This window comes from Eleutherodactylus coqui, chromosome 5 (genome assembly GCF_035609145.1).
Source record: "Eleutherodactylus coqui strain aEleCoq1 chromosome 5, aEleCoq1.hap1, whole genome shotgun sequence".
NCBI lineage: Eukaryota > Metazoa > Chordata > Amphibia > Anura > Eleutherodactylidae > Eleutherodactylus > Eleutherodactylus coqui.
In genome coordinates, this window is record NC_089841.1 from 42709851 (window position 1) to 42736111 (window position 26261).

General features: G+C 49.0%; 1 protein-coding gene across 1 annotated transcript in view; it reads right to left on the reverse strand.

Moving 5' to 3' along the window:
• Nucleotides 1-11355: 11355 nt before the first annotated feature.
• Nucleotides 11356-26261, reverse strand: part of OXCT1 (3-oxoacid CoA-transferase 1) — an 83937-nt gene continuing 69031 nt past the window's right edge. The window contains exons 13-15 of the mRNA XM_066604853.1: nt 16173-16253; nt 14108-14209; nt 11356-11525 (exon numbers count right to left, since the gene is read on the reverse strand). Coding sequence (XP_066460950.1) covers nt 11484-11525; nt 14108-14209; nt 16173-16253 — 225 coding nt within the window. The 3' untranslated portion in view covers nt 11356-11483. The remainder of the gene's footprint in view (nt 11526-14107; nt 14210-16172; nt 16254-26261) is intronic.

Sequence of the window (26261 nt, forward strand, 5' to 3'; positions counted from 1 at the left end):
GGCTGAGAAGCCATATGTACCCCAAAATTTGTACCAATAAAGGCTACATCTCATCAAAAATAAAAAAATATGGGAATTTGAATGCAGGAATTACAAAAGAAGAATATTTTCCAAAACAAAGGTTTTTATTGTGCAAAAGTGGAAAAACATAAAAAAATGTCCATATAATTTTGGTATTGTCACAATTGTACCAAAACGCAGAAAAAAAAAAAAAATCAATCATGTTATTGATGCTAAAAAAAAAACCAAAAAAACAACAAATCGCAGAATTGATCTTTTCTCTCTGCTGTACAAATAAATTGATACAATTATACATTATATGTACACAGACTCTGGAATCAATAGTACAGCTCGGCCCGCAGGAATACGAGCCCACATACGCCGCGGCCATGGAGGAATATAAAAAGTTATGGCTTTTGAAGAGTAGAGATGAAAATCCCGAAAGAATGCCACGCCCTTAGGACCACAATAGGCGGCGTCACTAAGGGGTTAAGGAACAGTTGGATGGAAGATCTGCGCGGTTATCTGGCGGTCCATCTTCGGCTTCCATATGGATGTACAACTAAGCAGATTAAGCCACTCAAGTCTGAGAAAGTGGTTAACCCTTTACAATAGAATTCTCTCTTTGTGGGGTAGGAGGTGAGAACGTTATCCTGGTAAGGGCTCACTGCGAGGGTGTATGTGGCCAGCATGTTACACGCAGAGTTTTCACGTATGTAACATATGCAGTAAACAGCAGATATACATGTGCATGCATATTTGCTGCTATGTTAAATCCCCATAGACTATATTGCTGCGCACTACCCATATACACTCTTCAAAACCAATCCTGCCGCTAGAAGTTATCGGATGGATGAAACTTTCTCTGTGTGATTGTAACGTTGTTACAGGTGATCACAATAGATGATGCTTTTGCTCTGATATGGTAGAGAACCAACCCCTTGTAGGGATGCTCTAGTACCCTGTTGTACCGCCTCTAGCTTGGATACAAGATGTTATACAGGCGGGCATGGAGGCTCTAGTACCCTGTTGTACCGCCTCTAGCTTGGATACAAGATGTGATGCAGACCGGCATAGAGGCTCTAGTACCCTGTTGTACCACCTCTAGCTTGGATACAAGATGTGATACAGGCAGGCATGGAGGCTCCAATGCCCTGTTGTACCGCCTCTAGCTTGGATACAAGATGTGATACAGACAGGCATGGGGGCTCTAGTACCCTGTTGTACTGCCTCTAGCTTGGATACAAGATGTGATACAGACATGCATGGAGGCTCTAGTACTCTGTTGTACCACTTCTAGCTTGGATACAAGATGTGATACAGACCGGCATGGAGGCTCTAGTACCCGGTTGTACCGCCTTTAGCTTGGATACAAGATGTGATACAGGGGAGCATGGAGGCTCTAGTACCCTGTTATACCACCTCTAGCTTGGATACAAGATGTGATACAGGCAGGCATGGAGGCTCCAATGCCCTGTTGTACCGCCTCTAGCTTGGATACAAGATGTGATACAGACAGGCATGGGGGCTCTAGTACTCTGTTGTACCACTTCTAGCTTGGATACAAGATGTGATACAGACCGGCATGGAGGCTCTAGTACCCGGTTGTACCGCCTTTAGCTTGGATACAAGATGTGATACAGGGGAGCATGGAGGCTCTAGTACCCTGTTATACCACCTCTAGCTTGGATACAAAATGTGATATGGGGGGCATGGAGGCTCTAGTACCCTGTTGTACTGCCTCTAGCTTGGATACAAGATGTGATACAGGGGAGCATGGAGGCTCTAGTACCCTGTTGTACCACCTCTAGCTTGGATACAGGATGTGATACAGGGGAGCATGGAGGCTCTAGTACCCTGTTGTACTGCCTCTAGCTTGGATACAAGATGTGATATGGGCGGGCATGGAGGCTCTAGTACCCTGTTGTACCACCTCTAGCTTGGATACAGGATGTGATACAGGGGAGTATAGAGGCTCTAGTACCCTGTTGTACCACCTCTAGCTTGGATACAAGATGTGATACAGGGGGGGCATAGGGGCATACAGGTTCTGTATGGTGTCCTGTGACATATTGCTCCACATTTGCTGTAACTGAGCCGATAGATCTTGCAAACTCGTAGGCTGTAGAAGTTGGCATCCCAGATGGTCCCATACATGTTCTATTGGGGATTAATCTGGCGACCGGGCAGCCACGGAAATGTGACAATGTTGTGGGGGCTTCCTGTGACCCCCTTGTGTGTGCGGCCGAGCATTATTCTGCTGGATGCCTCTTGGAAGCTACCATGAGGGGAACACATGTGGCTGCAGTATGTCCTGAACGTATCGCTGAGCTGTCATTGTCCCTCGTACCACTACTAGGGGGGACAAAGTGTCAGATGTGATGGCCCGCCAGACCATCACACCAGCAGGGGGCAGTGTCCGCTCCACAGCAAAGGCAGGATTGAGGCGCTCACCCCGAGGTCTGTAGACATAAACACGGCTGCCATCAGTGCCCAAACTGAACCTGGATTCATTGCTGAAGACAACCCGGTTCCACTCCGTAGCATCCAGTTTTGTCATTCACAACACCACTGCAAACGGAGGTCACGATGGATCTCAAAGGCCGTACATGTAATGGGCGCCGTGAGACGAAATGTCCTTCAGTCAAGCGCCTGGACTGGGTTCCGACAGACACAGGGGTGCAACGATGGCACCACCTGTCGCTGGATGGCAGACAATGAAACAGTAGGAACTGCTCGCGCTTGTTGGATGGTCAGATGCTCCCCTCTACTGATGATCTCTCGGGGGTCCTGAGCCCGGTCACTTTGTGCCCTCATACATACACTGGTCCCAACACCCCCTAACAGTCTGGTCAGACGCTCCTCTCTACTGGTGGTCTGTCGGGGGGTCCTGAGCCCGGTCATTTTGTGCCCTCATACATCCACTGGTCCCAACACCCCCTAACAGTCTGGTCAGACGCTCCTCTCTACTGGTGGTCTGTAGGGGGCGTCCTGAGCCTGGTCACCTTGTGCCCTCATACATCCACTGGTCCAACGCCCCTAACAGTCTGGTCAGAACGGTCGGTAGGGGACAATTTCTCGATTTCAGACTCTGGTAACGGGGTGAAATCTCTTCTCTCCATCGTAGAGGCGTCTAGTGGCCAACAAGCTCTACATAAGTGGAAGAAGAGGTCAGTACACAAAAGGAGCCTCCGAGAGCCTCTTATAGGCCAAGGGGGGAACCACTTTTAGGGCCTCCGGTGACAAGACCGTTCATCTAATCACCACAACTCTCATCATTTGTAGATCTGCCTGAGATGGAACTGGAGGACGGGTTTCACTGCAAAATAACAACTTCTTGTAGGGGCGGATTGTATTTTTAAATTTTTTTTTAACAATGAGTGTAATATACACGAACAATTCGTGCGGAGTACACAGGCGACACGCCCATGTGATTTCTAAGAGTAGAAGATTAAGGAAAACTCAGAAGAAAAAAGGATTAAAATTAAAGATGAGCGAGTATACTCGCTAAGGCAAACTACTCAAGCGAGTAGTGCCTTATGCGAGTACCTGCCTACTCGTCTCTAAAGATTCGGGGGCCGGTGGGGGTGAGCGGTGAGTTGCGAAAGTGAGCAGTGGGGAGCGGGGGGAGAGAGTGAGAGAGAGATCTCTCCCCCGTTCCTCACCGCTCTTCCCCGCCGCTCCCTGCCCCCTGAATCTTTAGAGACAAGCGGGCAGGTACTCGCATAAGGCACTACTCGCTCGAGTAGTTTGCCTTAGCGAGTACGCTCGCTCATCTCTATTTAAAATGTAAACATTTATAACTGTATCCAGGGTCTATATTCGATTAGGAGGTCTGGTCTGGGGTCTGTATTAAATTTAGGGGGTCAGGTCTGGGGACTGTATTAGACTAGGGGCTCTTGTTTAGGGTCTGTATTATAGTAAGGTGTCTGGTTTGAGGTTTGTAATAAATTAGGGGGTCTCTATTTTTTAGGGGTCCGTATTAGATTATGGGTCTGGTCTGAGGTCTCTTAAATTTAGGGGCTCTGGGTTTCATATTAGATTAGGAGGCCTGGGCTGGAGTCTGCATTAGTAAGGAGGCCTGGGCTGGAGTCTGCATTAGTAAGGGGGCCTGGTCTGGAGTCTGCATTAGTAAGGGGGCCTGGTCTGGAGTCTGCATTAGTAAGGGGGCCTGGTCTGGAGTCTGCATTAGTAAGGGGGCCTGGTCTGGAGTCTGCATTAGTAAGGGGGCCTGGTCTGGAGTCTGCATTAGTAAGGGGGCCTGGTCTGGAGTCTGCATTAGTAAGGGGGCCTGGTCTGGAGTCTGCATTAGTAAGGGGGCCTGGTCTGGAGTCTGCATTAGTAAGGGGGCCTGGTCTGGAGTCTGCATTAGTAAGGGGGCCTGGTCTGGAGTCTGCATTAGTAAGGGGGCCTGGTCTGGAGTCTGCATTAGTAAGGGGGCCTGGTCTGGAGTCTGCATTAGTAAGGGGGCCTGGTCTGGAGTCTGCATTAGTAAGGGGGCCTGGTCTGGAGTCTGCATTAGTAAGGGGGCCTGGTCTGGAGTCTGCATTAGTAAGGGGGCCTGGTCTGGAGTCTGCATTAGTAAGGGGGCCTGGTCTAGAGTCTGCATTAGTAAGGGGGCCTGGTCTGGAGTCTGCATTAGTAAGGGGGCCTGGTCTGGAGTCTGCATTAGTAAGGGGGCCTGGTCTGGAGTCTGCATTAGTAAGGGGGCCTGGTCTGGAGTCTGCATTAGTAAGGGGGCCTGGTCTGGAGTCTGCATTAGTAAGGGGGCCTGGTCTGGAGTCTGCATTAGTAAGGGGGCCTGGTCTGGAGTCTGCATTAGTAAGGGGGCCTGGTCTGGAGTCTGTATTAGTAAGGGGGCCTGGTCTGGAGTCTGCATTAGTAAGGGGGTCTGGTCTGGGGTGTGTTTTAGTTTAGTTAAGGCGCTCATCTCTCAGAATCTCCCTGTTCTCGCTTATTCACAAATGTATTTTTTCCTAGCCATTTTCCCCATAGAGACGGTCATTCCTAGCACAGAATACTATGGCATAATATGGCACTGTCATACCAGAGCAGGGACCCCACATAGGCATGTAGCTGTATAATAGGGGCTGTTTGCAATCCCCAATATATTGATGAGAGTCTGCTGCATAAGGATGCGGAACAATCCACAGCGCAGTCCTGATCGCCTAAAACACGTTTGTATTTAATGGTTTATATCTGGAATTGACTTTTTTTCTTCCTGTGAACATCAATATGAATTAAGCAAATCCATCATTTTTCACTCAGAAATGGGCTGCGTCAGACGGAGGGGGTTGCATAGTATCCCACAATCTCCTGGCTGACGTCCGCAGACGCCGCTCGCTTTCCAAAATATATATTGTTATCTGGTACTTAAACAGGAATGACGGCGTCATTACCGTGCAAATGGACTCGACAGGCAAGGAGAGGCACGAGGCTGGTTATTTTAATGCCTCTGCTCTACATCATGCGGTCACCTGCCGGCTTCTATTTAGAGCTCACCTTGTCCTATAGACTACTGCTTCTCCACTTTAGAATTAAAGATGGGGGAGGGGGAAGGTGACCTTACATGACATTGACCAGCTTTGTTCTTCACAAAGCTGAAAGATCTGCATCTCAGAACTGTAAGTGGAAATACTTTGGTCTATACACTACAGCGCCCCCTACTGACATACCGCAGGCTGGCGAGCATGCACTTACAATAATAAAAGTGCGCCTTAAGTAAAGGCAGTTCCGAGGCCACTTATTGTTATAGAGATGTAGCAGACTTGAAATGGGCATCTATCTCTTGTACAATAAAACACAATCGTGCATGAAATGTGGAAATAGCAAACTCGGCTCTGCTACGTGCAATCATCCAAGTTCAATGACAGCAGTAGGGGCCATGTGAAAAGGCGGCAATGAACACCCCTAAGGTACATTTTTTACACTCTTCAGTTTTGATACAGCTTTTCCATCCACTGATTGACAGCTTTCTCTCTATGCACAGGAGCAGGGAGAAAGCTGTCACTCAGTGGTAAGAGCCGGCATATCATCAATAGATCGGATGCCAGAATTCACATGTTGATTGCAGATGAAACACACAGGGCTGTAATCCAATGACACTATTGGATGCAGCCTCCAGGTGGAGCCGCATAAACTTCCTGACAAGTTTCCTTTAATAGCAGTATTCAGTGAGCTCCCCCTAGTGGTGGCTTAAGGCAGCCAACGGTTTGTGATGTAATGTTGTCTTCGAAGGATATTTGAAGCTCTGTATCAGAAAATGGAGCGCAAAATATCTCTAAGATGTGCTGCAAAAGGGAGAAAAAAAAATGGTCCAGCAATGTCTATTCCCAGTTCGGAAGTGGCTGCCAGCAACTCTGTTTCAACTTTGATATCAAATGTTGCTTGTGGTTTATGTACTATCTATAAAAAACAATGGCAACCACTCATGAGGGCTGCTACCCTCTCCACTGAACTAGATTGGAGCGTGCAGTGGCTGGGTTGTCAATGGCCCTCTGATCTCCCAATAGGTGAGACCTGCAGCCATCAGGCAATTACGGCAGCATACCCCTTTAACCCTTTCCAATCAACTGCCTGACGTCTTCCTCCATTCTGATTGAAGCTTGGACATCTTTTGACATTGGAGCTGTACAACAGGGTATTCTTACCATCTATTGCCAGCCACTCCGCTGTCTGAGCCTCTCTGGGGCACACACACTGGCTTTAGCCAGCAAATGGCACCATTGTATAACAGCAAAAAGAAAGCCTTTTAGGAAACCCTTATTTCAAAATTGGATTGGAAAGGGTTAAAGCAGAAAATTGGCAAAAAGAGAATCTGCCCATTTGAGTAACCCCTTGAAAATTCCAAAAAAAAAACAAAAAAACTCTGGCCTCCACGAGGGGCATGGAAGAAAGTATTCAGGGGCTTGTCTACTTTAAAGGGGTTATCCCACTTTTACGTGTTCTGAGGCAGGAAGCAGACAGCGCTGTACTTTATGCAGTGGCCCAGGTCGGTACCATTCACTTCAATTGAACTCAACCTGCAGTACCAACCCCAGTCACTATGCAATGTATGGAGCTGTCAGCTTCCTGCAACAAAACAGCAAAAGCTGAGACGACCCCTTAAACTTTTTATATATGACCTATCAGGACTAATAACAGGGAGACTCCGCATCCAGCAGAGTTCTTCCTACTGGCCATGGCCATGATCTGTCAGTAGAGACGTCTCACTTATGAAGAGGCACAGAAACATCGGCTTGGATTCCCATTGACATCAACAAGGCTGGCTTTTCTTTTCTGTACTGACATGGGAATGGAAAAGTGGAAAGCTGGATGGATCCTATGAGAGAAATGAACGGTGCCGGACATAGCCCATTGACGCTGACATGAACATGGTCAAGGCGCTGTGTAAGGCAGCTAAGCAAAGTAGTTCCCCTGCAATGAACAGCAGACTGAAGGGAGACCCTGCGAGATCCACAGTAAGGGTCAGGCCACACAGGGTGGATGTGCTGCAGATTGCCTGCAGTGGGTTTCATTGCGCAGTCTGTAGTGTGATGTGGATGAGACTCCAGCCAGCCTCAGCCAAAAACTGCAGAAAAAAAATGCGCAGCAGAATTGACTTGTGGTGCGAATTCTAGATCTGCAGCCTGCTGTGGAATCACCACACTAAATCTTGTGCCTGCGCAGCGAGTAGATCTCTGCCACAGACCATAATGAAAGCAGCCATGGGAATAAGAGGGTTGGTAGGGATCATGATCGGCGGACCACCATCTGTAGCTGAGCCAACAGTGCCCAATACAGCAGGAGTAAAACTCCCTGCAATGGTGCCACAAACCACCGGGGCCCAGATCCAAATGACACAAGTTATTCTTTATACTCAACTCGTACAAAAAGCATCCCAAGAGGAAAAGTCCAGGAATGGGGACAATATTCTACGCTGTACTGGTCAACACAAACCGATCTCATCAGTGCGAGACTGCGTTGTGGCGGGACTCAGACGACGCATCTGCTGTAGTACAGTAGAAGCTGCCGCATGCAGACTTACAATACCATACATGCCCCAGCCAAAGTAGCGGCTGCGCATGCGGGAGATCTGTCTATGTTAATCAGCCAGTCAATCACCTGGTGGTCCTCCATGACTCCTCTCAAACTGCTATGACCCTTTTCTCCTGATTTACATAGAGCGGGAAGACTAAAAAAACTTTTATTGGGGGCATTTATGACTGGACTGGGGGACAATTAAACAGTATTGCCAAAACCCTATCTGCCAATACTATTAACCCAGTAACCCAAATGCTGATAACGGGTTTCCTTTAAAGTTTGTTCATTGTCTGAGCGGTGGAGAAGCCATAGTTGGCCTAAGAATAAGGAGGGGAATTGACCAAAATGAGTGCAAGAGAAAGCTAAAACAACTTTGACTCATTCTATGTTTGCAGCTCCTATACAGACCTATGCGTCTCCCTGGTTACAGACTACAAACAAACCCGGTGTAGTCTGATCCTGCAGTACGGATCAATCTAGGAATCAGTTAACGGAGAACCATAACAGTCAGGCATGAGCCTGAGTTCTCCTCTTCCCCCCCATTCAGCATTTTCTTAGTTCTCACTTTCTTGGCTGCACGGTGACAGCTCCTCCGCTTTGAGCGCGGCATCATCAAGACAAAGAAAACCCATGAGTAAGGATTCCCAGTCAGCTGGCTCCAGGGATGGAAATAGGTGGCATCTTCATCCTGGCCAGAGCAAACAGTACAAAAGGACAAACCCAATATCAAGATGTGATCCCTGTAAGTGGGCAACACAATGCAAGACATGGTTGGAGAAAATCTACACGTCGGCACCTAGAGAGTCGCCAAACTTACACAGTGGATTGTCGCTCCTCATTGGCCCTGCAGGGGCTTCTACTTTATTTTTGCTCCTTTTTGGAAGTCTGAGGGAGGAAACTAATAAAGCTGGAATTATCCAGATTACGCACCCGAATCCGCACCAAAACCCACAAGTCTCATTGCAGATTTGGATGTGGAATTGCCAGCAGAATTAGGACCTTTTCGATTCCGTATTAATAACTGTACAGATTTTGGCGTGTAATTTACCGCGGCTTGCGCTGTGTCCTCTGGACTAGTTCCGCCCATGTGAAAGCACCCTTAAACTTAAGTCCTCACTTCTTCCATGAAACTATGTATAATTTTGTTTGCATAGGCTTTTGGTCGATTTCAGTGTTCCTTAGTACATACATTAGAGCAGATGACTGTCCTCAGACAGGTTAACGCCAAGCCAAATTTGCAGCATTTTGCTAGACAGTAAAGAGCTCCAGCTCTGAGGAAGGACCATCCCGGCCTGAAACGCTGTCCGGTCTGCACTGAGGTTCAATAATAGCCTAGAACTTTACTCCAAGCTAAAACTAAAGGATCTTCTTTTTACATTTTGCTAGACCTTTTAGACACTTCTCCTTAGGCCTTTCGCACATATCTGGCTCAATGTGCCGTCTAGGCACAGACAGCATACGGATCCATTATAGGCTATGGGGCTATGTATACTGCCGATGGTCCGTGTGGAAAAAAAACAACTAAAATCGCATCCGTATCATGCATGAGAATCAGGAAATACCAATGGATGTCAAGGTCGGGTGTATAGGACAGAACAGACCGGCTCAGATGCAACTCTCATCGGATACCTCTCAGGGGCAACTTGGACACAGAAATTGTGTACCCGACCTTACGGCAAAAGACTACTGCATGCTGCTAATAAGTCCGTTTTATAGCTCCTCCTAGGCACACGCTCATTTCTAGGCACTCCAACCGTCTAATGAGGTGTGATAAGTGTCTCAAACACGTACAGATATAGCAAACATTAACTTGACATTTAAAGGGGTATTCCAGCAGTTTTCAAGTGATGACCTATTCCCTGGATGCCCAGTCCCGACCACCGCGAGATGCAGGAAGTGTACTAGCGGCACGTCGCTTCTATGGACTTCAGTGGTGTCCGGAGAGGACAGCATCCGGCCCTAGTGCAATGACAGAGGGCTGGGTGATTAATTGGTCAGCAGGGATTCCAAGCCGTGGACCGCCACGATAAACTAGTAAATGCCCTATGCAGAGGATAGGTCATCACCTGAGAGGCCAGAATACCCCTTTAATGCATTAGGATAACTCCATTTATAGCACTGGAGTTACCACGATGCGCCCGTCATGTTAACAGCTGCTACATCTGTATTTGTAGATTTTGTAACAGATTTTGGTGCAGATCTGCAGCAGATTTCATCCCCCAATTTGAATTCAATTGAAAGGGTAAAATCTGCTGTAAATCAGCGATATGTGAACGGACACGAGGTGGTAGGTGGAATTCCCGCAGCGACAATTTGCTGCAGAGTTGTGCCTGAACCATGCTATCCTTGACACGGATTTTGATGTGCATTTTGTCTAGATGACAATCCACAAATTACATTGCCATACGGAGGATTAAAAATCCACACAAGCCAATTTATGCTGCAGGGTTTTCGCCCCCACAGCGTATGGATGGGATTTCTTGAAATCCCATCCACATTCCCTGTGCTGTTACATACTGCAGATCTGCACATCTCCACACTGTGTGAACGCAGCTTAAGACTGTCCTGCGCAGGAATCCACATCCACGTATTTTCCCATGTGGAATCCCCCTCAGAACCCACCGCCAAATCTGAAGATTTGCACTTGTGTACAAATTAGCCCTCTGCAACGTGGCATAATTCGCATGTGGATTTCCAGAGAAGCGTACCATGTGGAAGGCAATCAAGTAATAACAGAACTTTCCTTAAATGGATTTCAGATCCACACGCAGAAAACATCTGCGCCATAAAAGACTACAGCATAGATTTCCATTAATGTCAATGGAAGAGTTTCAGGCTGTGGATTTGCCAAGGATCTGGTATAAAAAGTCTTGCCAGGCAGGGTACAGAGGTGGCAGTCATACCCGGGCCCCGGTGTCTGAGGGGGCCCAAAGACTTTTCTGCCACACAAGGCACTGGTATTATACCTGATGGCACATGGGAGTTGGTGGAGTCTGTTGCAGATTTTGCATTGGAGCCCAAGAGCCTCACATTAAGACTCCGCATTCTGTGTCCGTTGCTCCCATCTGACAGCTTTTTTTCCCCTCTTACCGTTTTTGGGATTCACTTCCTGCCACACAAGGCACCGGTATTATACCTGATGGCACATGGGAGGTGGTGGAGGCGGTTGCAGATTTTGCATTGGAGCCCAAGAGCCTCACATTACGACTCCGCTTTCTGTGTCCGTTGCTCCCATCTGACAGCTTTTTTTCCCTCTTACCGTTTTTGGGATTCACTTCCTGCTAAAAGATTTGGTTCACAGACTATCAATAAAAAGACAAGGTACTACAAGGGTTAATCAAATTATAAACTATTTTATTACATTCCACCTCCCAATCCCTGTGTAACCAGTCACCACTAGTGTTAGAGAGCAGGTCCTAGATGTGGACCGCCATTGCTGCAGGATCTTCCTGGCAAGACGTCTAATCGCTGATCTGCTGCAGCGGCTTCAGGTCGGGGGAAACCTGGAAGATAAAGAGCGAGTCAGAGATTAGTTCTCCCGTGTGATGTAACAATCTTACGTCCAGCTGCATCTAAGACTGTCCACACGGTTAGGACCCTCCACCAGTCATTCTGGTAGTGAAGGTCAAAACTGCCCAGCGGGTAGTGCCAACTACCTGAATAGACGACAAAACTGAAGGATACATCAACACGTCCCGGATTGATCCGGTGTGGATCCGTGCCAAAATCCTCATGTGACACTAAATCATGGTGTGGATTTCACTGTAATTCGAACAGGTGAAATCTGCAGCACAAATTGCCATACTGAGGATTTAAAGCCCGCACCGCAGGTCACTTTATGCCGATTGTCCCCACAGTGTGTGGATGGGATTTCTTGAGAACCCGCGCCTGTACTGTATGGGTAAGCTAGAGAGCGTTTTGTGTTGCAGATCCATATCAGATATTTCTGATGCAGATCTGCTAGATCAGTGGTGGCGAATCTATGGCATGCGTGCCAGAGGCGACACACAGGGCCCTCCCTGCTGGCACGTGTGCTGGTGGATGCTCATCACGGTAGTGAATACCGGTAGGGGTGCCGCAGCTCCCCTGCCAGTATTCACTCAGCCGTGCTGCTAGTGGCGCTGATTCCGACGCACACTGTCACGCCAGTGTGCAGCTGGAATCCTCCTCCCCCCTCCAATGACTACTCCTCCATGGTTCCGCGAGAGCGGAGAGGTGGTGTCCGGCAGCCCACTGACATAAGTGTGTACCTAGCATCAGAGCCACTAGCAGCGCTGAGCAGAGGAGCAGCGGTGCTTCGAAGAGGAGGGGGTAAGTATATGGGTCTCAGGGGATCACTATCACTACTGGGGCTGATATAGGGGATACGATTAGTAATAGTGTCCCCTATATCGGTCCCAGGAGTAATAGCATTACCGCCGGGGCCGCTGTGGGCTTTCACCATTACCGCCGGAGCCGCTGTGGGCTTTCACCATTACCGCCGGAGCCGCTGTGGGCTTTCACCATTACCGCCGGGGCCGCTGTGGGCTTTCACCATTACCGCCGGGGCCGCTGTGGGCTTTCACCATTACCGCCGGGGCCGCTGTGGGCTTTCACCATTACCGCCGGGGCCGCTGTGGGCTTTCACCATTACCGCCGGGGCCACATATTAGCAATTTCTGCTACTGCTCTGCCTTAACCAACCAGGCTGAATCATCCAACCCAAACAACCTACCAGGTTGCTGGAATTAATGATTGTTGCAGATGTGGGGAAGATGATGCTAATATGCGCTGGGGCCGTTGTGGGGAAGGTTAGGGCCGCTGTGGGAGGGGGTGTCTCCATCACCGCCAAGGACGCTCTGAGGTGTCGCCATCACCACTGAGGCCGCTCTGAGGTGTCGCCATTACTGCTGGGGTATGTTTACACATGGCGGAGATGCTGCAGAAGGTCTTCAACGGAAATTTCCGTGGCAAATTCTGCATCCTAAAAGCAGACAAAATCTGCACCCAGTCTATTTTAAAACAGCCCTTTCCTTTTCAGAACGACGGGGGTAAAATCATACATCGTGATAAGCCCCGCCCCCTGACGTGTTGGCACTTTGCAGTAAATAAGTAGGGTTTGGCTTGCAGTTTGGGCCCTCGGTCTCTAAACTGTTCACCATCACTGCCCTAGATGATCCACAGCAGAAGTTTAAGGCTAAATTGAGGAGCTGTGCCGTGGATTTGCATGTGAATCCATACATGGATTTAGCCCCTTGTTGGCTTCTCTTGGCAGCTGCGGACGGTCTACTGTCATGTACAATCCTAGGGGCCAGAGATTGTGGAGACGACCTGGTAAATCATAGCTATACGGAAAGAGATGAGTTTAATGACATCACCAAAAGTGTAAGAAAATACATTTTAATGTCAGATGAAAAAAAGTGTGAAATAGTTAGAGGTTTGGGCAATAAACGCCATTATAAGCCTTGTGTATTACATGGACTTTAGTTGCAACTTCGTGCCATCTCTGGTGTCCCCTATGTGCTCTCCAGGTGAGCCACAGAGGGCACGCGGTCTGAATTACATTGACAGTGTTTCTCCCCCCCCCCCCAATGGTTGGTATAAGTAACAGAGGACACACAATAAGATGCGTACAGATGACACGTGGAGGACAATCAGTCCGGGTTTGGTTTTTTTTCCAGACCGAAATTGGGCATGCTTAGCCGAACAAGGACCGGCATCCCTGTGCGCTCCGTTTTTCACAAATTGTTGCAATGTGACGCTGTGGATGACCCAAGGGAGCAGGAAACACACAACATACACACAGATTATGATCGGTCTGTTTTTTCTGCGTTCTCTGATTTTCGTGGACCCCGTTCACTGCATGTCCCACGATCGTCTGTGATGGCGATGATCCGGGTGAAAAATGGTTTGCCTGACTAGTCTAATTGGCTGAGGGATATCCCATAGTCCCCCCCATTCACATCACCATGTTTTCCGCCCGTGTGCCTTCCATGTATCCCACAGACCCGTTATAACCAATCAGAGGAAGCGATCACTCGAAACCTATTTCAGGACAACTACGCACTGAGGATACGTAAATGTCGCGGTCACATCAGCTACTCACCACAAAGTCGCAGCCCGTACATTGCTTGATATCATCTACGGTAAGTCCTTCCGCGACTTCTATGAGGGTCAATCCGTTCTTTTTGTCCACATCAAAGACGGCCTGTTACACGGAGAGGAGAGTAAAGTGCTGGTAATATGGGGGGGCACACATGTACAGGCGGTGCCAGCGCCCCAGACAACAGCGTAATGATCCCATCACTACTGGGCTGCAGACGCTCCGTAATGAGGCCATTAGCATTCAGCATATGGCCCGTCCTCCGCCACTAGCGCGGCTACAGCATCCACATACTGCGCAACTTCAAAGTCTACCAGTCATCCAGGCTCTTAGCGGCGGCGCTTACACTCCATTTACTGCTCAAGAGTCTGGAAATAAATCTAAAGAGGAGCGGAAAAAAATCATCATCGCACCGAGGGAGGAACGTGCCGATAAATGGAGGAGCAGGTTTGTAGGGTTTTTTTTTTTAATTTGGCAAAGAAGATGGCAGGCAGATGTTTGCTGGATGTCAGCGGGAGGGGAGGGGGAGGTGGGGCAGAACAAACGGCACATTTTATGGGGTCTATTGTCTTTTAACTACTGCACACTGATGGGGGGCAAAAACCCCCAAAAAGTCTTCTGTACAGGGTGATCTTTTCCTTCTGGAGAAGACCCGGCTTATATTCCCAGTCACCGTTACAAGGCCAGTGAAAAGGTCAGACAGACTCCAGTAGGTGGCGCTGTAAAGGTATTGTGCCAACTTGGTATTTGTATTAATTTCTTAGAGGGGCATGCATGGCCTTACAAGTCTCCTACCTATGTGTGGGGGCATGCATGGCCTTACAAGTCTCCTACCTATGTGTGGGGGCATGCATGGCCTTACAAGTCTCCTACCTATGTGTGGGGGCATGCATGGCCTTACAAGTCTCCTACCTATGTGTGGGGGCATGCATGGCCTTACAAGTCTCCTACCTATGTGTGGGGGCATGCATGGCCTTACAAGTCTCCTACCTATGTGTGGGGGCATGCATGGCCTTACAAGTCTCCTACCTATGTGTGGGGGCATGCATGGCCTTACAAGTCTCCTACCTATGTGTGGATGGTTTAACAAGGGCGATTAAAAAAAAATAAAAATAAAATATGCCAGAGTGAGTAAAAATGCAGAATTATGAAACCAATGATGGTTTCCTTCTTTCTGCGATGTGCGATTTTTAAAAATCTCCCATGTTTCCGTATGGAGCACTCTTTTTATTGCATCGCAATGCACAAACTTGCAATTTTCATCCAATGCGATTAGCAGCAAAATAGTGTGAAAATCGTAAGCCGCAGTGAGGTTTTTGCGAGAAAAAGCAGCACCGACGCTCAAAAATCCTGGGAAGAAGCCGCGATTTTCTCACGGCAAAACCGCGATCGCCTGTGATAAACTACCCTTAGTGCTCTCCCTAAGGAGAAATCACACCGCTCCCAACCTACATGGTTACTGTTTGTGGAGTTTCAGAATGCAACTTATAGCATTTTATTTACAATTTTACTTTTTCCCCCCCTTATGGAGAATGGCTGAAAACTGTCAAAAATTGGTGGAAAAGGGTGTTTTTTTGTTTTTTACACCCCAAAAGAATTCTGCTACAAAATATTAAATAAACTTTTAATCGATTTTTTTTTCTCCTCTTCGAAATGATAATCTCTTCCAGCACTGCCGTGGAGAAGGCAAATCTTATATCTAAGTAGAGTCTGAAGGAGCGCCACATGTGAGACGGAGCCAGAAGGTGGTGGCAGTTATGCCATGGCCATAATATGGGAGCACCACTACAATAATCGGGACTCCCCACAATCCTACTGTACACAGATCCCCATAGGAGGCGCCTGCCAGAGCAGCCAAGGGGTGCCCGAAATATACTATTAGCGCTGCATCTCAGAGCCCCTATGTTGGCCACTGCGGACATCCACCATAGTGCAATAGTGCTGGTGCCAATTCTACCATCTGCATTTGGCAGGGGAGGGTGAGTAACACCTGGTACATTTACTAATGGTGGGGTGGAGGCCATGTACACAAGTATGCCTCACACATCTGAATAGCAACGCGGTTTACCTTCTCCGTAATGATGCGATCTACGCAGTTTTTCCCAGTCAGCGGTAAGTTGCATTGTTCCAGGATTTTGTGTTTTCCTCCCTACAATGAAAAACAACTTATGTCACAGTGCGGGGTCAGACCGGCACCCTGTGCAAACAGTGCGAAGTCAGACCGGCACCCTGTGCAAACAGTGCGAAGTCAGACCGGCACCCTGTGCAAACAGTGCGAAGTCAGACCGGCACCCTGTGCAAACAGTGCGAAGTCAGACCGGCACCCTGTGCAAACAGTGCGAAGTCAGACCGGCACCCTGTGCAAACAGTGCGATCCATGTGATAGAACAGGTTAGTATACACTGCAGGAGAAGCTCTTAACCCTTTCCAATCCACTGTCTGACGTCTAAAGACATTATGATTTAAGGCTGTACAGCTCCGATGTTGAAAGACGTCCGTCGGGGTTCTCTTACTGTATATTGTCAGCCTCTCTGCTGTCGAAGCCTATCCAACGTGTCACCTCATGCAGTACTGGCTTTAGCCAGCATATAGCGCCATTGTATAATAGCAGAAAAAGAGTAAGCCCCCTAGGAAAACCAGGATACAAATTGGATTGGAAAGGGTTAAAGGGACTGTACAGGCTAACAAAAATATGGGTGCAGACTGCCAGCGCCACACCTGTCCATAGGCCGTGTCTGGTATTGCAGCTCAACTCTATTGAAGTCAATGGAACTGAGCCGCAATATCACACACAACCTGTGGATAGGCATGGCGCCATTTTGCAAAAAATTCAGAGATGCATTTAAAGGAGTTGTCCAATATTAGACAAACATGACAGATACTGACAGGCATCTTCTAAAAGGGAAATGAGAGCCACCCCCCACCCCCACCAGTACCAAAACCAGCAATCATAGGTCTTCTGCTGAAGAAGTGAAGGGTCCAAGCTGGTTGTGCATTGTGCCAAGAACCAGCTGGTCCATCAGCTCTGATCTCTCACCTGAAACAGGTGACGCCAGCACCCCATGACGTCAAATTCCAGCTCGGATAACTCCTGTACCATGGTGACCGGCCGCCATCACTGCAGGGTCCATCCGAGGACTTCACTGAACTGCTTGCATCACTTCTGTAGGAATGCTCGTGCCGTTATATTGGCAGCCATTATGGGGTGCGGCTCCCCCTCCTGGTATATAAACCCCCATGTAATGGCAGCGTGTACACGAAGCATACAGGTCGCTACTAACTGGACATCTGACCCCACGAGAGATCACATACAAGCTTACATTAGACGGGTGTCTTTCCTTCTTAACAAGGTGCGACACATCTCAGGGTCTGGGGCCAAGGGTCCCTACCTGCCACTAATCTGCACCACTTGAGAAATGGAACTTAAAAAGATGCCCAGACAGGATTAGCAGACTAATGTGTATGGGTTGTGCTGACCCTCTCCTGATGGCAGGCGTTGGAGAAAGAAGGGTCAAGGGATGCTGGATTCAACTATGCTCAATCCTTTATTTCCATGGGAGATAAGCCACCAACAGCAACACCTGGAGGAGGGCAGGGGAAGGACTGAGGCGGCCCGGAGGAGGGTGAAGGAAGGACAGAGGCAGGCCGCAGGAGGGAAGGGGGGAAAAAAAAAAAAGACAAAAAAGGTGGCAGGGAGCAAGGACAGAGGCGGCCCGGAGGAGGGCAGAGGAAGGACAGAGGCGGCCCGGAGGAGGGCAGAGGCGGCCCGGAGGAGGGCAGAGGCGGCCCGGAGGAGGGCAGAGGCGGCCCGGAGGAGGGCAGAGGCGGCCCGGAGGAGGGCAGAGGCGGCCCGGAGGAGGGCAGAGGCGGCCCGGAGGAGGGCAGAGGCGGCCCGGAGGAGGGCAGAGGTGGCCCGGAGGAGGGCAGAGGAAGGACAGAGGCGGCCCAGAGGAAGGACAGAGGCGGCCCAGAGGAGGGCAGAGGAAGGACAGAGGCGGCCCGGAGGAGGGCAGAGGAAGGACAGAGGCGGCCCGGAGGAGGGCGGGGGAAAAAAGACAGAGGCAGCCCGGATGAAGTGGGGGGATACATGGGTGGTCTGGAGGCAGGAGAGACAGAAGGGTCTTACAACAACTTATTCCCCTCTCACCAATGAGGAGAAAAATCAATCATTCTTGGCAGTTCCCAGCATGTTAAGAGGGAGGCAGGAGGAGTTGTGTAAAGGGGCTTTCAGCAAAGCCAAGTTATGGTGGGAACGAGTGACATCACGGTTCGCTTGGCAGCCACTTTATATAGCAGACACATCGTTGGATCGCTCAGTCGTTCTTATTCACTTATACAGAGAATTAGAGGGACTGAATCATCGGTGTTTAAACCAAACGAGCCCGCCATGATTCGTACACCCGCAGACAATGACAGATCATCATCATTGGCGCCGTTTAGACTGGATGGTTATCGGTCACTTTCACTGACTTATTGTCACATTTTAGGGGGACAATATTTCTAATGTCAGAATACGTTTCCATCGAATTATGGCCAAAAACCCCAAAACGTCCAAAATGTTAAAGTGTTGGGAGTATCACCATTAATACGCGATTAGGACCCATATCATGAGAATGAAGGCTGCTACAAGCCCTTGGGTTATTACTTGAGACAGCGCCACCTCTCTCTGTTCCCTATGCCTGGTATTACAGCTGCACTCACCTGAGTCACAACCAACCTGCAGTGACAGACGCAGCGGACGGACAAAGGTGGCACTGATGGGGGCTCCTCAGGTACTGGCAGACGCCACAATACAAGTTTGACTTGGTACCTCCTTAATACAACTAACACAAACATGAATGTAACCATTCGACAAACTCAGCTCTGCTACACCAGATAACCTCAGCTCTGCCAAATCCATATTTTAGTGAACTCCATGCATCCTGTAATAAAACGCCAATACTCTTGACCTTCATCACAACGCTGCCACGTACTGCGCTCCTGCTGATCGATCGCTGTATGTGGATGCGTCGTGATCAAGCGCGAATGCACACGGGGATAATTCCATCAGCGGCGGGTTATCATTTCAGATTTCCCTCCTCTGTATTAGTAATAACCGGAGATTGCAGTAATTACCCATAATGCTCCGATCAATAGGTGCGACCCGCTCGGGCCTGACCGTCAATCAGCAGGACGGAGCGTGACCTCCAGCGGGAGTCTACAGGGATTGGGGGGGCTTTTATTTTAAGAAGTGGGGATGCAGAATTCCACCTCTTGGGGCTCATTCACATCTGCGTTTGGGGGTGCCGTTTTATTGCGGTCGAGCAGGAAAACCCCCCACATGGCTAAATAGAATTTTATCAGAGCTGAACGAACCCCCTTGATTATAAATGATAGGTTTGCTTTCCGTTTTTACTTGGCCAAACGTCCCGCCTTGCGGCGCGGCCATGGTTTTCTGCCGCGTATAGCCTGAGGGCTCATGGACACGAGCGGACCTGCGCTGCGTATTACCTGTGTAACTCGCAGGGCCGAATCTTCACTGATCTGCACAAGGGTATTCAGAAAACTAAACCGCAGTATGTCCGATTTCAGTGCGTATTGTGTGACATAATAGCCCACTGAGGTCAGCAGGAATGCCCCTGCATGCAGCGAGTGCGCACCATACGTATTCACTGCAGATTTACACAAGTTCTATACGGCTTCTGTAATTTTAGGTTTTTGCACATGTAAATACGAAAAAACAAAAAACCACAGAGCACTCAAAATCCGCCATAAACCTGCAGAGCTTCGGCCTGTGAATGCGCAGCATACATCCGTGTGAAGGACCCCCCTCAGGGTATGCTCAAATGGCGCAGAAGGCATGGCACGGTTTGGTTTCACGTCAGATTTTTTTTTTTTTAATAGCAAAAACTATGGGATTTTTAAAATGCACACCTAAAAAAACAGAGCGTCTTGTGTGCGGATTTAGACTTTTTATACCACCATATAACCGGTTTGAACCCTCGGGGTACGTTCAGACACAGTGGGTTTGGTGCGGATCTGCACTTAAATTGATGTTTAAACCGGCGCCATTTGTTGTTGTGTTTGCCCGCAGCTGCAGTACATTTGTGGGTATGAATCCAGCCTGTGACGCTCGTCAGCGACATCCACACGGCAGAAAATACACTGTGGTTTTTGTGTGCAAATGCATGAAAAATCTGCGTCACATGCTGCATGTACTACATGGGAGGCGGAGGTGCTGACGTCACGGTCTAGCTCTCACTCGGCGTACACATACTGCATGGGAGACGGAGGTGCTGACGTCACGTTCTAGCTCTCCGTCGGCGTACACATACTGCATGTGCTACATGGGAGGCGGAGGCGATGACGTCACGTTCTAGCTCTCACTCGGCGTACACATACTGCATGGGAGGCGGAGGTGCTGACGTCACGTTCTAGCTCTCCGTCGGCGTACACATACTGCATGTGCTACATGGGAGGCGGAGGTGCTGACATGTTCTAGCTCTCCGTCGGCGTACACATACTGCATGTGCTACATGGGAGGCGGAGGTGCTGACGTCACGTTCTAGCTCTCCGTCGGCGTACACATACTGCATGGGAGGCGGAGGTGCTGACGTCACGTTCTAGCTCTCCGTCGGCGTACACATACTGCATGTGCTACATGGGAGGCGGAGGTGCCGACGTCCCGTTCTAGCTCTCCGTCGGCGTACACATACTGCATGTACTGCATGGGAGGCGGAGGTGCTGACGTCACGTTCTAGCTCTCAGTCGGCGTACACATACTGCATGGGAGACGGAGGTGCTGACGTCACGTTCTAGCTCTCAGTCGGCGTACACATACTGCATGGGAGACGGAGGTGCTGACGTCACGGTCTAGCTCTCACTCGGCGTACACATACTGTATGATGCACCCATAGACTGCAGCTGCCCAGAGTTCACCAATTCACACTTTTGACTACATTTGACCTCGCTTACTTTTATGTCCGTTTTGCCGTAAAGAACATAGGTAGCAGACCGCGCTTTTCTGTCCCCAAAAACGTATACTTAATATATACATTCTTAATACATTACAGCGAATCAGAAACCTAAAGCTGTACCTTTCTATATGTTTAATGTATACTATTTTATTCTTAACCCCTTTGTGACTGGCAATATGCCTTTTTACGCTGGTCATTAATGGGCATTAACCCTGCAGATACATCTTTTTAAGGCGGTGGCTCGGCTGACTGACAGCAAAGCTCCTGCTCCAACAGCCAGGAGAATCATTAGATCCTGGCAGTTTAACCCCTTACATGCCACAATCAATAGCAACTGCAGCATGTAAGCAGATGACAGAGCGGGGTTCTGCTGTCACCTACTGGCAACCTGCAATGCAACAACAAGGTACCAATGGGTTCTCTTGGCAGCCGGATGTCTGCCTCCGGCTGAGTTAAATAGGCTGTGGTCATAGGCTTAGTAGAACGCATTACACAAGTAATGCAGCATACTATTGCCAACGATCAAACAGTCACATCTTCCAGGCCTGGAGGGACTAAGGCCGCTCTCACACACTATTTTTTACAGTGCTTAGCCCGCTAAATGCTCTGGAATGCCTGCATTGATTTCAATGGGGGTCCTCAGATGAGCGGTCATACGCTGGGTTTCGAACGCCGCAATTTTCGAACTCTGTCTGCTCTATTTTAGTGTCTCAGAGCTTTTTAACGCACCTCATTGCCCATTGTAAGGCCAACGTCAAGCGGGCGATGTGTTTTGGGGCCTGGAATTCCACCCCCACATGAATTCCCTGTGGATGTGGGGGCTTTTATGTCGGAGTTTGTCCCATCAGTTTCACTAGGAGACCTTCCATGGCATTGCGTGCATCTAGCGTGTGGCGTGATGCTGCCGCCGGCCCCACTGAAGACAATTGGCGGAGTGATGTGAGATTCGTTTCCTGCATCGCGGTGCCATGCAGACCACCACCCATGTGTATAACCCAGTCTAAAGAACGGAGTTCATATTTGTGTGTCCTGCAACACAAATCTTGGCCGTTTGCAGCCAGCCTAATTATGGGGTGCGTTAAAAACTACTGTTGAACATGTTTGAACACGCATTAAAACTCCGCATTTAAAACGCTGTGTTTTAACCCTTTCCAATCCACTGTCTGTAGTCTGAAGACATTATGATTTAAAGGCTGTACAGCTGCGATGTTGGAAGACGTCCGTCGGGGTTCTCTTACTGTATATTGCCAGCCTCTCTGCTGTCGGAGCCTCTCCAACGTGTCACCTTATGCAGTACTGGCTTTAGCCAGCAGATAGCGCCATTGTATAACGGTAGAAAAAGAGTAAGCCCCCTAGGAAAACCAGGATACAAATTGGATTGGAAAGGGTTAAACAGACACTGATGTGAGAACAGCCTAAAGAACAGCGTAAAAAAGTTTAATAAAATAGTTTTAAAAAAACCAAAAAAACCCAAAAACACACCATTACACATAATAGGTATTCGTAACAACCCAGGCAATAAAAGTATTGCGCTATTTATCACGCATGGCGAAGGCTGTACACAGAATTTAAAAAACTGACGCCAGAACTGCCATTTTTCTTTTGTTCGCTTCCCAAGAAATGCAACAAAAGGCGACCCAAAAGTCACACGTACCTCAAATTGTTCCGTAAAAACGGAGCAGCGGTTAGCGTCTGGAGCCGTAGGGCTAACCGTTTCACGGACGCGCTAAAATAAGTATAGGTAGGATTAAAATCGTATCCGCTTGAATATATATTTAGGTGGATTTCTGTATAACGTGCCTCACCACCCCTACCGGGATACGAGGTGGTACAAGGTAGGGCAGGGTTAGGAGGGGTGATGAGCGGGCTGCTTACCCAGCACATTGCGAGCGGCTCCAGCGCAGCGCGCCCTCCGGCACTTAAAGTTAAATATGGAACGCGCCAGAAAAGAAAGCCGCCGAATATGCGGCAACACAATGACTCCGCTCAACGAGGCTCTTTTGTCACATATTGCCTTAAACTAGATTATGGCAAGCAGAGAAACAAGCCAGGCATCCGGAAAATGAGCCGTTTCCATGGCAACAGCCGCAGCTCTGCCTAAATAACACATCTATCTGCGTTTAGCTATTCAAGCTCTATCCATTAAGTACGGAAAAACCTTCACTTTTGTGATCGGCGCCGGGATCATTTCCCTACGTTGTTATTTAAAGCTTGTTGCCGAGCGATTACGCCGCGGGTCCACCTTAAAATACCGGCGCTGATGGAACGCTCACCGGCTCCTAAAAATCACAGACCTTGAGGTGGAAGAAGGGGTCGGCCATTATTATGTAAATGAGGCTTAATCGCCTCACAATTAAAAATGCCTGACATTTTCTAATGCTGGTTTGTATATCCTAAAGACTAGGAATGGCAAGGCTGCTTGCTGTCAGGGAATGGATTCAGTCTGGTTTCAATCTTTGCTGATCATGTCCTGTTAACACTTTAGGAGAAGAGCTCTGAAGCACAGAAAGAGTCCTGGCCTCACATGTACAGGCGCGCTACGGGTGTATTTATGTGCCTGATCGTCTTGTGCAAGTTGTGTGATGCGAGACGCAAAAAGCTTGCAAGAAAACAAGACCCATTGCAAAGAACGAGGTCTATTTGCATGGGTGATGTTTGTCTTAAAGCATATCTATTTTCGTGCGAGTCACAAGAGTAGTACATGCGAATGAGCGTTGTCCCGCACCGACTCGCTATGGGCCAACTACGGTCCTGGAGCCCTTTCATACAGTGGAATATTCCGCAACACACTGCAATACAGCAGGTCCTATTTCAGTGCGTATTGAAGTGAACAGGACTGCGTAAATATGCAGTGAATACACGCGATACGCGCTGCATATTTGCGCATGAAATGAATGGCTTTTCTTGCACACAATTTTTGATCGGTGAGTACACTTACATAATACACTCACTCCGGTGTGAATGAGCCCTTCGGATGGATTTACATGGCTGAGAGTAGATACCGAGATTCTTGGGCGCCAGTCACACCGCACAGCACACAGGCGGCCCATCCGTGTCTTTCCTGAGACATCGCAGGTTCTATTGTCGCATATGAATTGCACTCCGATCGTACCAGCACAGGTTTTCTGTCTAGCATGAACATGAGCGATTACATGGCGGAGTTCCGATGACGTCAATCCGCTAAGTAATTAGCATGTCAAGGGTTCATAGCATGCTCCCTCCATGATCGTGGCATGTGAGGGGTTAACAGCTGGGATCGGTGTTCTAACCGATCCCTGCTGTTGCAGAGGGAGGCTGGCTGTCAGCTACAGCTGGCTCCCGCCGTGGATGGCATGGGCTCAGCATCTGCTGCATGTCCAATTTGCATCCGTTTCTTTGGACAGTAGTGCATGTAATCTGTCGGGCTCCGGGAACACTGGACAGCAGGCAGATGGGGGCCCATGTGCTGGGGGGGGGGGGGCACACGAAAAAGAGTGATTACAAATATCCACGTGTGCTCAGCTCTTCATGGATCATTACTGAGCAACAAAAGCAAAAAAAAAAAAACAAAAAAAAAACCTGAAGTGAATGGGGTTGAGCTGCAGTACTAGACACATCCTGTGAACAGTTGTGGCGCTGTTTTTTAAAGAAAGCAGCCATGTTTCTTAAATATATTAGGTTTCCTATAGTTAAAGTACGTGTGTTCACACACACACACACACCTTGCTCTCCAAAAGCCAATTGGACATTGGCGTTGGCAAATGACTAACGCGGTGAACGTTCTCAGACTCCTGGGAGGCGCTATACACGACGCTTCCACAACTAATTATGGAAGGGCAACAATTAATTGTATGTATATGCAATAACCTGGATCAGACTATGAAAACTGGCGGCCTAATAAGCCGCCCCTAATACACGGCTGTACGGAGAGCGGACCCAGAGGACGAGCGAGACAAAGCAGCAGCATCGACTACAGCCCGCACGGGGCGAAGCGCTGCACATCAATGTCATGCCATACTTACGGCATTAGCATCTGAATAGCGGCGGTCACGAGACGAGGCTTTGTAGATGGCTGGGACAAGACGGTCGCGGTCATCGTAATGAGCCGAGCGCTCAAAACACGATTATCCATTACTACATGCATTTATTAATGACCTTGTAGGGCGACGGCGCAGGAAAACCAATTTTTGGAGATGGTATGAAGCTGGGTAGAGTCAGTGACCGAAAGGAGGACAGCAAGTGTCCTCCTGACCAGACTGTTAGGAGGTGTTGGGACCAGTGGATGTGTGAGGGCACACAAGGTGACCGGGCTCAGGACCCCCCGACAGACCACTGGTAGAGAGGAGCGTCTGACCAGACTGTTAGGGGGTGTTGGGACCAGTGGATGCATGAGGGCACACAAGGTGACCAGGCTCAGGACCCCCGACAGACCACCAGTAGAGAGGAGCGTCTGACCAGACTGTTAGGACCCGGATAAGTTGGGGGTTGGGCACAAGAGTGGCGAATGAGGTGCAACACTGATAAATGCACGATTATGTACATGGGCAGAAAATACACCCGTGAAAACAATCGCGACCCAAGAAGTTGTTTCACGGCAAAACTCGTCCTGCAGTTCCATCTCAGGCAAATATACAAATGATGAGAGTTGTGGTGATTAGATGAACGGTCTTGTCACCAGAGGCCCTAAAAGTAGTTCCCCCCTTGGCCTATAAGAAGTTCTCGGAGGCTCCTTGTGTGTAGTGACCTCTTCTTCTGCTTATGAAGAGCTTGTTGACCACTAGACACCTCTACGACGCAGAGAAGAGATTTCACCCCGTTACCAGAGTCTGAGAGGGGCGCATTATTGGGATGTGAGGAGCTGGATGGTCGCATCGATGAATTGTCCCCCACCGGCCGTTCTGACCAGACTGTTAGGAGGTGTTGGGGCCAGTGGATGTGTGAAGGCACACAAGGTGACCGGGCTCAGGACCCCCGACAGACCACCAGTAGAGAGGAGCGTCTGACCAGACTGTTAGGAGGTGCTGGGACCAGTGGATGTGTGGGGGCACACAAGGTGACCGGGCTCAGGACCCACAACAGACCATCAGTAGAGAGGAGCATCAGACCAGACTGTTAGGGGGTGTTGGGACCAGTGGATGTGTGAGGACACACAAGGTGACCAGGCTCAGGACCCCCGACAGACCACCAGTAGAGAGGAGCGTCTGACCAGACTGTTAGGAGGT